General features: G+C 45.2%; 1 protein-coding gene across 1 annotated transcript in view; it reads left to right on the forward strand.

The window, feature by feature from the left end:
- KCNH5 (potassium voltage-gated channel subfamily H member 5) overlaps positions 1 to 13273 on the forward strand; it is a 554666-nt gene that overhangs the window by 477315 nt on the left and 64078 nt on the right. Inside the window, exon 11 of the mRNA XM_073570956.1 lies at positions 4557 to 4753. Within this exon, the coding sequence (XP_073427057.1) occupies positions 4557 to 4753 (197 nt within the window). The remainder of the gene's footprint in view (positions 1 to 4556; positions 4754 to 13273) is intronic.

Below are 13273 nucleotides of genomic sequence, written 5' to 3' on the forward strand. Positions count from 1 at the left end.
CTTCCATCATCTACACTCCTAGTGAGCTAAGCTGACACTTTCACTGCCATTATCTGTACTTCTAATAAGCTAAGGGTACTGTCACACTTAGCGATGTACCAGCGATCCCGACCAGCGATATGATGCGGTCAGGATCGCTAAGTGGTACATCGCTAAGTGGTCGCTAGTGAGCTGCCACACAGGCAGATCTCACCAGCGACATCGCTGGGGACGGGGGTCGCTACTTACCTGTCACACCAGGCGATCCTGCGTCCTCCCGCCCGGCTCCACGCGTCAGAAACAGTCAGCCTGTTCTCGCGCGATCAGCGATAACCAGCGGGGGAGCGGGTTGTAGGTAAGTATCAGACACAGAGATATCGCTATAACGTCACTAGTTATAGTGATATTGCTAGCGATATCTCTTAGTGTGACAGGCCCTTTAGCCTCTTCTCAGTGAAATCTGCCTCTGCTCAGTGTCACCCGTGTCTCTTCTCAGTGTCCCCACTGCCTTTTCTCAGTGTCCCCCGCTGCCTCTTCTCAGTATTCCCTACTGCCTCTTCTCAGTATCTCCCACTGCCTCTTCTCAGTGTACCCCACTGCATCTTCTCTGTGTCTCCCACTGCCTCTTGTCAGTATCTCCCCCTGCCTCTTCTCAGTGTCCCCCGCTGCCTCTTCTCAGTATTCCCTACTGCCTCTTCTCAGTATCTCCCACTGCCTCTTCTCAGTGTACCCCACTGCATCTTCTCTGTGTCTCCCACTGCCTCTTGTCAGTATCTCCCCCTGCCTCTTCTCAGTGTCCCCCGCTGCCTCTTCTCAGTATTCCCTACTGCCTCTTCTCAGTATCTCCCACTGCCTCTTCTCAGTGTACCCCACTGCATCTTCTCTGTGTCTCCCACTGCCTCTTGTCAGTATCTCCCCCTGCCTCTTCTCAGTGTCCCCCGCTGCCTCTTCTCAGTATTCCCTACTGCCTCTTCTCAGTATCTCCCACTGCCTCTTCTCAGTGTACCCCACTGCATCTTCTCTGTGTCTCCCACTGCCTCTTGTCAGTATCTCCCCCTGCCTCTTCTCAGTGTCCCCCGCTGCCTCTTCTCAGTATTCCCTACTGCCTCTTCTCAGTATCTCCCACTGCCTCTTCTCAGTGTACCCCACTGCATCTTCTCTGTGTCTCCCACTGCCTCTTGTCAGTATCTCCCGCTGCCTCTTCTAAGTGTCCCCCGCTGCTTCTTCTCAGTGTCTCCTGCTGCCTCTTCTTTCTCAGTGAAAAATGAGGATGAATGAACTCATGGAGATCAACATCCAACACTGTGGAGACACCATCACGTGTTTCTCAATGCAGTGATTCTAGAGCACTGCCCCCATCCCTTATGGGAAATATGTAAAAACATGCAAAACACAAGCCGTGGAGACACCATCACATGTTTCTCAACGCAAGCAATGACTAGCCAGATCTTTCCCCGGGAAGGAACAACCACAGGAAAGGCAGTCTCCAATGAAGGAAACCACTTCTACTAGGCTTTGCTCCTACTGGCCAGTTTCCTACTCCACACTGATGAGGGGCAATACCCCGAAACAGCTGTCTGTGGATGGATACCATGTTTTGGCATAGGTGGTTTCCTTCATTGTAGACTGCCCTTCCCGTGGTTGTTCCTTCCCGGGGAAAGACCTGGCTAGTCATTGCTTGCGTTGAGAAACATGTGATGGTGTCTCCACAGCTTGCATCTTCTTTCTCAGTGTCCCCCCACTGCCTCTTCTTAGTGTCCCCACGTTGCCTCTACTCAGTGTCCCCTGCTGCCTCTTGTCAGTATCTCCTGCTGCCTCTTCTCAGTGGCTCCCGCTGCCTTTTCTCAGTGCAATCTGCCTCCCGCCCATTGGTGTGACTACAGTACAAAACCTGAGGATTCTTACATCTCCAACGCTTCTGCAGCTGCAATTTGCTAAACACAGAGCCAATATAAATGACATAATTACATGTTTCAGGAAGGATCCAATTTAGGAGCTTGTCTGTAAATATACATAATAAATTACACTTCTGCTATGTGAATCTCAGGAACATAAGCAGCTCATTACCTAATTTTCATGCTTATTGACAAACGACATAGAGATTGACCACAAATTCTTGAAATTCAATTTCCAGCTGTGGAATGTACAGATATAGAAAATCTTAAATAACTATCATTTGCCTTGAATGTATTGTATAAATGCCGCTGTTTTTCTGAATCCAGCGTTGTCTTTCTTTTGTTTCTAAGCTTCTCCATTGCGGAGATATGGCCCATATTTCACTATGTGTATATTTAGTCCATTTAGCCAAGTGGGCATGGCCCTAAGATCTTATCTATGGACATCTTCTTGTAGATCAGGCCTAGTTGGCTAAAAAACTAAATTAATATACAGACAATATCTTAGGAATGGAGAGGTGCAGGAACAAAAGAAAAACAACATCGGAGAGAGCAGCTGCATTTACACCACGTGAAAATAATATATATATATTCCAAGTTACGGTTTGTAATTAGGAGTTTTAGTTAGTACTTCATGACCACTCACATGTGCTCCCAAGACATCTACAGGAGATCTGGAGTTACCTAAACAAACCTAGGCTATGTGCCCACGTATGCAGAAAATTTCTGCTTCAAAACCGGACTCCTTCCCAGAAAACACGCGATTTATTTCCGCGCTTTTTTTGCGCATTTCCCCGCACTTTTTTGCGCAAAATATGCGCGTTTTTGATGCTTTTTTTTCGCGCGTCTTCTGACTTATAGAAAATAGCTAAAAACGCTGACTTTTCCGCAAAATTAATGAGCATGCTGCGTTTTTTACCGTAAAGCGTTTTTTTAACGCATCAATGTGCACAAAAAGTGCGGAATTCATTTAAAATGAATGGGATGCTTCTTGTATGCGTTTTTGAAGCGTTTTGACCGGGACAAATTCTTCAAAAGCACGAAAAAAATGCTTACGTGGGTACACAGTCTAAAATGGTTTATTCATCTGGATCAGTTATTACCTATCCACAAGGCCACCGAGACCCTCACCAATTCCAAGAATGGAGCTATGAAATACAGAAAGAGGTGTCCAAGTACATCAATTCCAGAGACAATGAATAAATGCAATGCAACCAGTCCATTCTGAGAGGGTACTTCTATGCCCCATTCTTGTGATCATGAGTGTCCCAGTGGTCGGATCTTCAGTGATCAGAAAGTTATCAACTATCTTGTGGATAGGTAGTAACTTGCCAAGTTGAGTTTAGAGAATTGAACATCCAAGATTTGACGAAAAAATAAAAAAGAAATAAAAAAAGACCCCATCCTTCCAGAAACAGCACCACACCTGTCTATGAGAGGTGTCTGGAGAAGTACAAGTAGTACAGGACATGTTCAGTTGGCGTTGATGGAGTACATTTGTGGAGGAGGAACTAATTCAGTACTTCCTTAGTAATACTGCAAATTGGCATGAGTTATGGCTGGTATATATCCGGTGTAATAACACACACAACCTGTGGACAGATGTGGCACTATTTTTGTGCTTTTGTTATCTGAGATAACTATTTAGAATTGAGGAAAAAAGTTGTTTAAGATAGTCAATCTCCCTTAAATTTTAAGGGCTTGACACAGCAACCCTTTACAATATTGTGGATCTCACATTAGGAGAGGGGGATCAGCTTGAGCACTACCTATAACACTCAGAGAGCACAGCCTATGCAAGGAGGGTGTTATGGACTGACCTGAGTTGGAGTAGTGGATTTGCAACTACTAGGGGCAGCACCGTCACATAGCATAGTCAGGACTATGGTTGGTACATGGAGCAGCAGTATAGTTAAAGGATCAGCAGGTTGTTTAGTCAGAAAGAGCCAGAGGTGGGTACACAGGAGCAGCAGTATAGTTAAAGGATCAGCAGGTTGCGTAGTTAGGCATGGCCAGAGGAGGGTACACAGTAGCAGCAGTATAGTTAAAGGATCAGCAGGTTGCCTTGTCAGGAATAGCCGGGGGTCGATACACAGGAGCAGCAGTATAATCTTGGATGAAGCAGCAGATTAAAGGAAAGCTTGACTAAAGACTGGGAGCTCAATAATCTCACAAGGAAGGAAGGGCAATGCCAGGTTTAAAAAGGGTGTTCAATTACTGTAAGAGATTTACAAGGTGGAGCCAATCAGGAACTTACAGGTTGGAGCCAATCGGGAGTTACAAAATTGCTAGTATCTTGATTAGCAAGAAACTGTCTAGCAGGCTAAAATAGCTCAAAGGGAAGAGCTGCCGCCTTGTGCAGAGTGTCTATTGCTCTGGTGGAACTTGGTGCTGCCATTTAATACTTGACAGCACATTGACGTTATTATAATGCTACAGTTTTCCTCATAGGCTATAATAAAAGAAAATGTGAATGTGCCAGTTCCTTGCCCACAAGGTGATCAACTTATGGGAGATCCTTCAGAAATTGGCTTAAACTAGTAAACATCATCAATAAATAGATATAGCAATAATATCCGTGATTTGCTAGAAACGTTCTGCATTCATGACGCTCTTTACCATTGTAAGGGTAACAAACATACGGAATCGAAAAAAACATTTTGTTAATATTTGTTTTCACAGGAAAGGGAGATGTCTTTGGCGATATCTTTTGGAAAGAGACCACTCTGGCTCATGCCTGCGCCAACGTGCGAGCCCTAACCTACTGCGATTTACATATCATCAAGAGAGAAGCTCTACTGAAAGTCCTCGATTTTTACACGGCTTTCGCCAACTCGTTCTCCCGAAACCTTACACTGACCTGTAATCTGAGGAAACGGGTGAGTGCCATCTAATGTGTTTGTTTTCAGAGCTCTATTATGGATCCAGTCCATTGCGTGAGTCAAGTGAAGTTATACATTGGGTGTACAGAGTCAGGACTGCCAGGGTCTTAAATAACCATACTGTTCTCATATCCCTCAGCAGTTCAATCATTAGTGGGATTGTCCCCAAAAGAAGAGGGACCCAATTACATGAAATGGTTTGGGGTTTTTTTGACCAGTAATGGGTATTAGGTGGAATGGGAAATGCTTCAAACCATTCTTGTCAACTTTTAGGAAAGAACTAGAGAGAGATAATGTGAGCGCTCCACACAAAAGCTTCAGAATCCACCCCTTTAAAAATAGGCCATGGCCCTAACTTACTGTCCTTGAACTCCTAATTGTGATTATCTTGGCTAACCACAATGCACCCCCACAACTTGGCCAATCATAGTTCACCCCCACGACTTGGCCAATCATAGTGCACCCCCACGACTTGGCCAATCATAGTGCACCCACATGACTTGGCCAATCACAGTGCACCCCACAACTTTTCCATTCATAGTGCAGCCCCTCAACTTGGCCATACGCATTACATGTCCCATGAGTTGGCCAATCACAGTGCACCCCCACGACATGGCCAATCACAGTGCATGTCCTATGATTTGGCAACACACAGTGCACCCCCACATCTAGGCCAATCACAGTGCACCCCAAAACTTGGCCAATCACAGTGCATGCTCACAATTTGGACAATCACAATGCACCCCCACACGACTTGGCCAATCACATTGCACCCCAATAACTTGATCACACACAGTGCACCCCCATGACTTGGACAGTCAGTCTTTTGACAGAAATAGTGCCAGATTTAAATCATTAGTCACCTTTCCCCTTTTTAAAGGGATATTAAGGGAAAACCCCTTTAAAAAATGCAAATGCTGTAAGGTATGGTTCCATAAAGGTTCTAAGTAAAACAACACTGTGCAAAAAAATGATCAAATAAGTGACATAACTCAAATTTCTGAACCAGAGACCATCAGATAAATATGTGCAGCAACTGTCGAAAGAGGTGTCCAAGTGTAAGCAAGTGGTCACCTATCCACCGAGAACCCATCAATTGCCAATTTGGAGACTTGCAACCAGGGGAAAACATGGAACACAACAAGACCAGTGAATTCCCTGGTGGGCCACCCGCCTCCCTATATGACCAGTAGTTGGTTCACTATGTACAAAGGCAGCATCCATTTATTTACCGGTTCTTAACAGTCTGCGCAATTTATTATCGTGTCTTCGTTAGTGTCATAAATTAGATGAAGTGGCAGCGCAAAAGCGTGACCTGCAAAACATTCATCTGTGACGGACTCAGCTCCTGCTGAGCCCATTTTTTGAGTGGACCCTCTGGGTCGTGGCACCCACCCACCGAGGGCGAGCTGACCTTGTGAGAATCCACCCCCTATACAGGGAGTGTCAGGGGCAAGACCAAGGGGGTGAGCCACCACGACTGCTGGGACCAGACGGCCGGCTCAGGGGACACTAGACGAGTGTCTGACGACAAGGACGAGCAGGAAGCAAGACGAGACTAGACGTAGGTGCAAGGTATCTTCATTAGAATAACACAAGATCACATACAGAGAAAACAAGCAAAACGTGCAAGGTGCGCGCGTGGGCACGCCAAGGTCCATAACATGGTACGTGCCAGATGGCACGCCTAGGCACAGGTAATGGCATGATGGCATCGGACTCCGGACTGCTGGCAAACCGACAGGGTCCAGGGATCAGGCTGCGGACGTCAGCTCCGGACATCAGGCCGTAGTCATCTGGTTCCGGACCTCTGGCAACGGTCGGCAGGTTCCGGGCATCCGGCAGGCAAACCAGGGTTCAGGCAAGGAGGCACGACAGATATCCAAGCAGGGTGCGTGTTTAGGGAACACGCCAAGGTCCAAGGCTAGGTGCGTGTGTAGGGGACACGCCAGGGTCCAAGGCTAGGTGCGTGTGTAGGGGACACACCAGGGTTCAAGACTAGGTGCAAGGCAAGGTGCGTGTGTAGGGGACACGCCAGGGTTCAAAGCGAGGTGCGTGTGTAGGGGACACGCCAAGGTTCGCAAACGAGACAGGGTGCGTGTGTAGCCACGCCAAAGCATAGAATAAGACAGAGTGCGTGTAGAGACACGCCAAGGCACAAGGTACAAGACAGAGTGCGTGTAGAGACACGCCAAGGTACAAGACAGAGTGCGTGTAGAGACACGCCAAGGTACAAGACAGAGTGCGTGTAGAGACACGCCAAGGTACAAGACAGAGTGCGTGTAGAGACACGCCAAGGTACAAGACAGAGTGCGTGTAGAGACACGCCAAGGTACAAGACAGAGTGCGTGTAGAGACACGCCAAGGTACAAGACAGAGTGCGTGTAGAGACACGCCAAGGCACAAGACAGAGTGCGTGTAGAGACACGCCAAGGCACAAGACAGAGTGCGTGTAGAGACACGCCAAGGCACAAGACAGAGTGCGTGTAGAGACACGCCAAGGCACAAGACAGAGTGCGTGTAGAGACACGCCAAGGCACAAGACAGAGTGCGTGTAGAGACACACCAAGGCACAAGACAGAGTGCGTGTAGAGACACGCCAAGGCACAAGACAGGGTGCGTGTAGAGACACGCCAGGGTTCAGAGCAGGGCTGCGTGCTAGGAGCTACGCAGGGACGCACACCTCACTGGCCAATGCACACGGCTGTAACGCCAGCACGAGGCACGACTAAGGCACAGGAGGGGGCAAAGGAACCTTCGTGCTAGGAGCCACGCCAGGTTCAGGGCAGGGTGCGTGCTAGGAGCCACGCCAGGGTTCAAGGCAGGGTGCGTGCTAGGAGCCACGCCAGGGTTCAAGGCAGGGTGCGTGCTAGGAGCCACGCAGGGGGCACGCCACACTGGCCAGTACACACGGCTGTACACAAACACGTGGCACTTACCACGGCACAGGAGACGGCCAAGGGGAACCCACGCCGGGGTTCAATGCAAGGACAAGGCAGGGAACAAGGCAAGGAATACAGGCAGAAACAGAGCCAGGTCAGAGAGAGGACAGAGTCTAGCAGCGGAGCGTAGGCAGAAGCCCAGAGCCGGGCCAAGGGAAGACCTTGGGACTAGACAAAGAAACGAGCACTAAGGAGAGGAGAAATGGTGCGTGTGCCAGGGAGCACTACAGAGCACCATAGGAGAGAGCGAGGCAGAGCAAGCAAAGACTGAGACCATAGGGAGGAACACAAAGCAAGGAATAGCAAGGCAGAGAACACAGGGAGGACTACAAGTCAAAGCATAGCAAAAGCAAGACATGGCAAAACAGGCGAGGCAGAGAACAAAGGAAAGACTACAAGTCAAAGCATAGCTAAGGCGAGACATAGCAAAACAGACTAAGACAAAGAACAGCAGAAGGACTACAAGGCAAAGCAAGGCAAACACAAACATGGCACGAGAGACAACACAAGACATGGCACAAGACAAGAGGCGGAATACGAGCACGGAGCGTGTGCAGAGACGCACTACAGAGCAAAGTGCAAGGGCACAGAATAGAGGGAGCAACCCCACAGACCCAGAGCCTTGCAGGGAAGCAACACAATAATCAGGCCCTGAGCATAGGAAGAGGCGGCCTGATATAGGGCATAGCACCTCCTCCTCCAGGTCTGGACCAGGGGAGAACTTCCGGGATTCTAGACATGACGAGATGATAGCAGAACCAGACAGTGCAGGATCTTAGGAAACGTCACATGATCAGGGTTTCAGACATGACGAGATGATCACCGAACCAACCAGTGCAGGATCCTAGGAAGAACACATGATCCGGGATTCTAGACATGACGAGATGATTGCAGAACCAGACAGTGCAGGATCTTAAGAAACATCACATGATCAAGGACTCCAGACATGACGAGAAGATCACAGAAGGCAGAGCAGAAACGCAGGGATCCTGCAGCTCAGACATGAGGTGAGTCTGCACACAGCTCTAGCGAACATGCAGGACAGCAGACAAAACATGCGCATGCACATCGCTCCAGGAGTTCTTGAGACAAACAGACATGGCGGACGTGACATCATCTCCTCCAAGGTGCTGGTTGCATGGCCATGAAAGAATGGGAGGAACAAGTGTCCCATTCTGGTAATTTATGGGGGTCCGAGCAGTTACAACCCATTTAAGGGTATGTTCACACTGACTTTTTGATAAGGGCTCTTTAAGCTTTTTGATGTGAATTTTGAAGTGGATCCACATGAGAAATCACTTATCCAGTGGATCATTTACCATACACTCCAGGGCATGATAATCTCACATGGAGCAGAGGGATCTTTTGGACTCTGCTCTTTCACACTCCAAGGCCACTTGAAAAGTCCTTGAAGCTTTGCCCCTTTCATTGAGATCTTGCGGAATAAAGGATTAGATATGGTCATTTGTATATATCTATTACTTATGTTTGATCTTAGCACTTTAGGCCTTCGTCGGTTGGAATTCTGTCGGAACTTAGTGATGCAAGACGTGAATTTCATTTAGCCGAGATCCCAAGGCGTTACAACAGTTTTAGTTTAAAGCTGAAAACTCTGATAGATTCAGTAAATCAATCTTTCCTTCTTTCCTCATTTCTCTGTGTGTAAAACTGATTAAAATCTTAAAACCAGCATTTTCTTTGGCTTGGGAATAGGATCGTTACATTTGCTTTGAGGAAGTGGGTTTAATTAATTATCTGCTGCTACATAGAAATGATTGCATGAAAGTTGGAAAAAGTAAAAAAAAAAACATTCGACGAATAATTAATAAATATTCCGGCCTGTTTCACTTATGATCAGACGTAGCAGCAGCTCAGTGATTTCTTGGAGATCCGGTGATTATCAGGGTCCCACCGCAGTTGGGACTCCCATTTTACTGCAGCGCCATCACAGGAGAAATTAAGTATTACATAATTATCATTGAAGTCAATGAGATATCAAGTCATGCACAAATGTGCCAAGTCCTCACAAACATGAAATTCCATACAGCAATGTTAATAGATAAAGGTCCTGAATTGAGGATATATTCCCCCTCTAGTAATAAAAATTAATCCCCAAATAAATGATTTCCCTATTATTTCCATATTTCTTTCTAAGGTATTTGCAGAGTGGTTTGCTCGAATTGGAGAACTCCTTTAAAATAGTATTGGCTTAAAGGGGTATTCCCATCTCCAAGATTCTATCCCAATTTGTAGTAAGTATAAAAATAATATTAGCAAACACCTCCAACTAGAAATGTAGTATAGTTCTTTTGATTAACTTCGTCTCTTACCCCATGTGCAGGGCATTGCAGTAGCTTAGATATCCATGGTTATGATCACTCATTCAGTGTTAGTTAGGTGTGAGTGGTCATCATAACCATGGATACCTAAGCTACTGCAATGCCCTGCACATGGGGTGAACAGCATAGCTAATCAGAAGAACTATACTACAATTCTAATTGAAGGCATTTGCTAATATTATTATTATTAGGATAGGATCTTGGAGATGGGAATATCCTTTTAATTACTTTTAAGGTTTCTTGGTAATCTTAAACTGGTTGAAGTCTAAAAAAAGGGCTAAAATAAAAAAAAAAAAAGCATCCTTTATTGTCTATTAAGACCACCCCATCCCAGTACTGCTGCTCTGAAGGTCCCCGCCGGTCTCTGTTTATGGCGCTGCGGCAATGACATCACATTGACAGATATAAAATTGCAGTCAATCACTAAAGCAAGTCATGTGTGTTGATGTGATGTTAAAGATTGGCAGGGAGCTACAGGTACTAAGCAGGTGAGTAATGATTCTTTTATTGATTTATGGTATTGCTTCCCCAACTTGTCTAAGATTTTGATGATCCTAAACAACTCCGGTAACTTGTTCTACTCAGTTATACATCCCTGTAACTAAACATATTAGCAAAACTCTGACATGGGGAGTATAGATGTAGGCGTGCTAGTTCAAGATTGGATCCCCACTACAGGTCCAGGACTAGAAGCTTATCTGTTTGCTACTTAATAAACTGCAATGCTGGCTGTTTCCTGGGCTCTCTATAAGGTCGATTTCACACATCAGTGGCTCCGGTACGTGTAGAGACAGTTTCCTCACGTACCGGAGACACTGACACACGTAGACACATTAAAATGAATGTGTCTCTGCACATGTCAGCGTGTTTTCATGGCCACAACCTGACATGTCAGTGTTTGTTTGAGCTCACGGACCGCCTGGGGAAGAAGCGCTACTGTAAGCGCTGTTCCCCGGCAGCTGGTGCTGAATGCCACTGTCATTCTTCTCTCCTCTGCCGGCAACAGCGAGCAAGAGAGAAAGAATGAATGAAAACCCGACGTGGGATTCCCCCTCTGATTATCCAAGGAGCCTAAATAAAAACAATAAATAAAAGGACTTATTTACCCCAAGTGAATCAGTATTAATGGCACCGGAAGAAGCTATTGCGAAACGCGCGTTGGGGTGGAGGAGGCCACACTATCCAGCGCCATTAATACTGATTTACATGAGGTAAATAAGTCCTTTTATTTATTGATGTTATCTAGGCTACTTAGCTAATCTTGCATACCTTTAGGATATATATCCAAATGATAGAACTATATGAGGATATTATTACTGCAGGCACTAAATCGTGGTGAAATTATTTTACTGTCCGAATAATTATTTATCAGGAGTATGATGATTGTGCCTGTAGTTGCCAATTTGAGATTGAGCTTTATATATAAGAACTTATTTTTCTAATTTATTTATTATTAGAAGGACATCTTTATATTCATGGTTATCTTTGGATGGCATTTTGTTGTTTTAAAATTCTTTTAATATGTGTTAATGCAATTTTAATATGAATTTTGCTGGGTCTCTTCTGTTCAGCTATGATATGATATAAGTCCGACCCTTTTCTTTAAGATTTATGTTGTACTTCATATTAGTGGTACAATAAAATTTCTTCGATATGACTTGCATTTATTTATTAAAAAATTGAAATTTGGCAAAAATTTTGAAAATGTTGCAATTTTCAAACTTCTAATTTTTGTACCCTTAAATCAGAGAGTCATATCACCCAAAATAGTTAATAAATAACATTTCCCACATGTCTACTTTAAATCATCACAATTTTGGAAACGTAATTTTGTTTTGTTAGGACGTTATAAGGGTTTGAAGTTGACCAGCGAGTTCTCATTTTTCCAACAAAATTTACAAAACCATTTTTTTAGGGACACACAAACAAGAAGTATTCAGCTCACCCCTCTTCACTCCTGATCACACCTCCGACGCACGGAAACACCCTGACCCGGGTGTATAGTGCATGCACAACATAAAGCCCTTGACTTAGTCCATGACTAAGCCCTTTCAGGGTGAAACGCGTAGGAAATTGCTCCCCTCCATACGCCTCTTTATGTCGTTTTTACCTGATGGTATGAAGATTTTATATTCTCAATAAAGCAATTATTATTTTATCTCCTGGAGACGCTGGAAAAATCCTTCTTTATGTTGTGCATTTTTTTAGGGACCACCTCACATTTGAAGTGAGTTTGGGGGGGTCAATATGACAGAAAATACCCAAAAGTGATACCAATCTAAAAACTGCACCCCTCAAGTTGCTCAAAATCACATTCAGGAAGTTTATTAACCCTTGAGGTGCTTCACAGGAACTAAAGCAATGTGGAAGGAAAAGAACATTTTACTTTTTTCACAAAAAAATTACTCTGAAACCAATTTTTTTTATTTTCACAAGGGTATCAGGAGAAAATGGACCACAAAATTTGTTGTGCAATTATTCCTGAGTATGTATAATATCCTGTATATCGGGGAAAGCCACTGTTTTGCGAATGGCGGGGATCAGAAGGGAGGAGGCACTGTTCGACTTTTTGAACCCAGAATTGGCTGGAATCAATGGCGGGTGCCATGTTTCGTTTGGAGACCCTCTGATGTACCTAAACAGTGGAAACCCCCCCCAATTGTAACTCCAACCCTAACACAGCCCTAACCACAACCATAACCCCAATACACCCTTAACCATAACCCTAATCACAATTATAACCCCAACACCACCCTAACCCCAACACAACCTTAACCCCAACACAACCCTAACCCTAGCCCAGTGATGGTGAACCCAATTATTTATGACGAAGTGCCAACACGGCAATTTAAATTATTATTGTGCAAGAACACACTGGAGTTTTGGCACATATGCATTGCAAAATGGTTTTGCTTGCCTTGGACTCCACTTTGAACTGATCGCTGCTTTGAACTTTTCTAAAAGTTCAAAGCAGCACTCTGCAAGAAGAAATAAAACATTTCTTTGCCTTTCTGGGCACAGTCCAGAATTGCAGGTTACACAGGTTTAAAAACAGTAACAATAGTGTGTGATGAAAAATGTGTAGTGGCCGTCTCAAGGTACTGCAGCGCTGCCCTCATTCAAAGTGATTGAGAACTACTCAGCAGTGACCATCATAAGCGCTGCACAGGAGAGTCTGTAGCTGCCAACTCTCTTCCCTGTACAGCGCTTGCCGTCCCTAAACTCTGATGATCAAT

The sequence above is a fragment of the Dendrobates tinctorius genome, unplaced genomic scaffold, assembly GCF_039654945.1.
Source record: "Dendrobates tinctorius isolate UK_male_01 unplaced genomic scaffold, ASM3965494v1 ptg000006l, whole genome shotgun sequence".
NCBI lineage: Eukaryota > Metazoa > Chordata > Amphibia > Anura > Dendrobatidae > Dendrobates > Dendrobates tinctorius.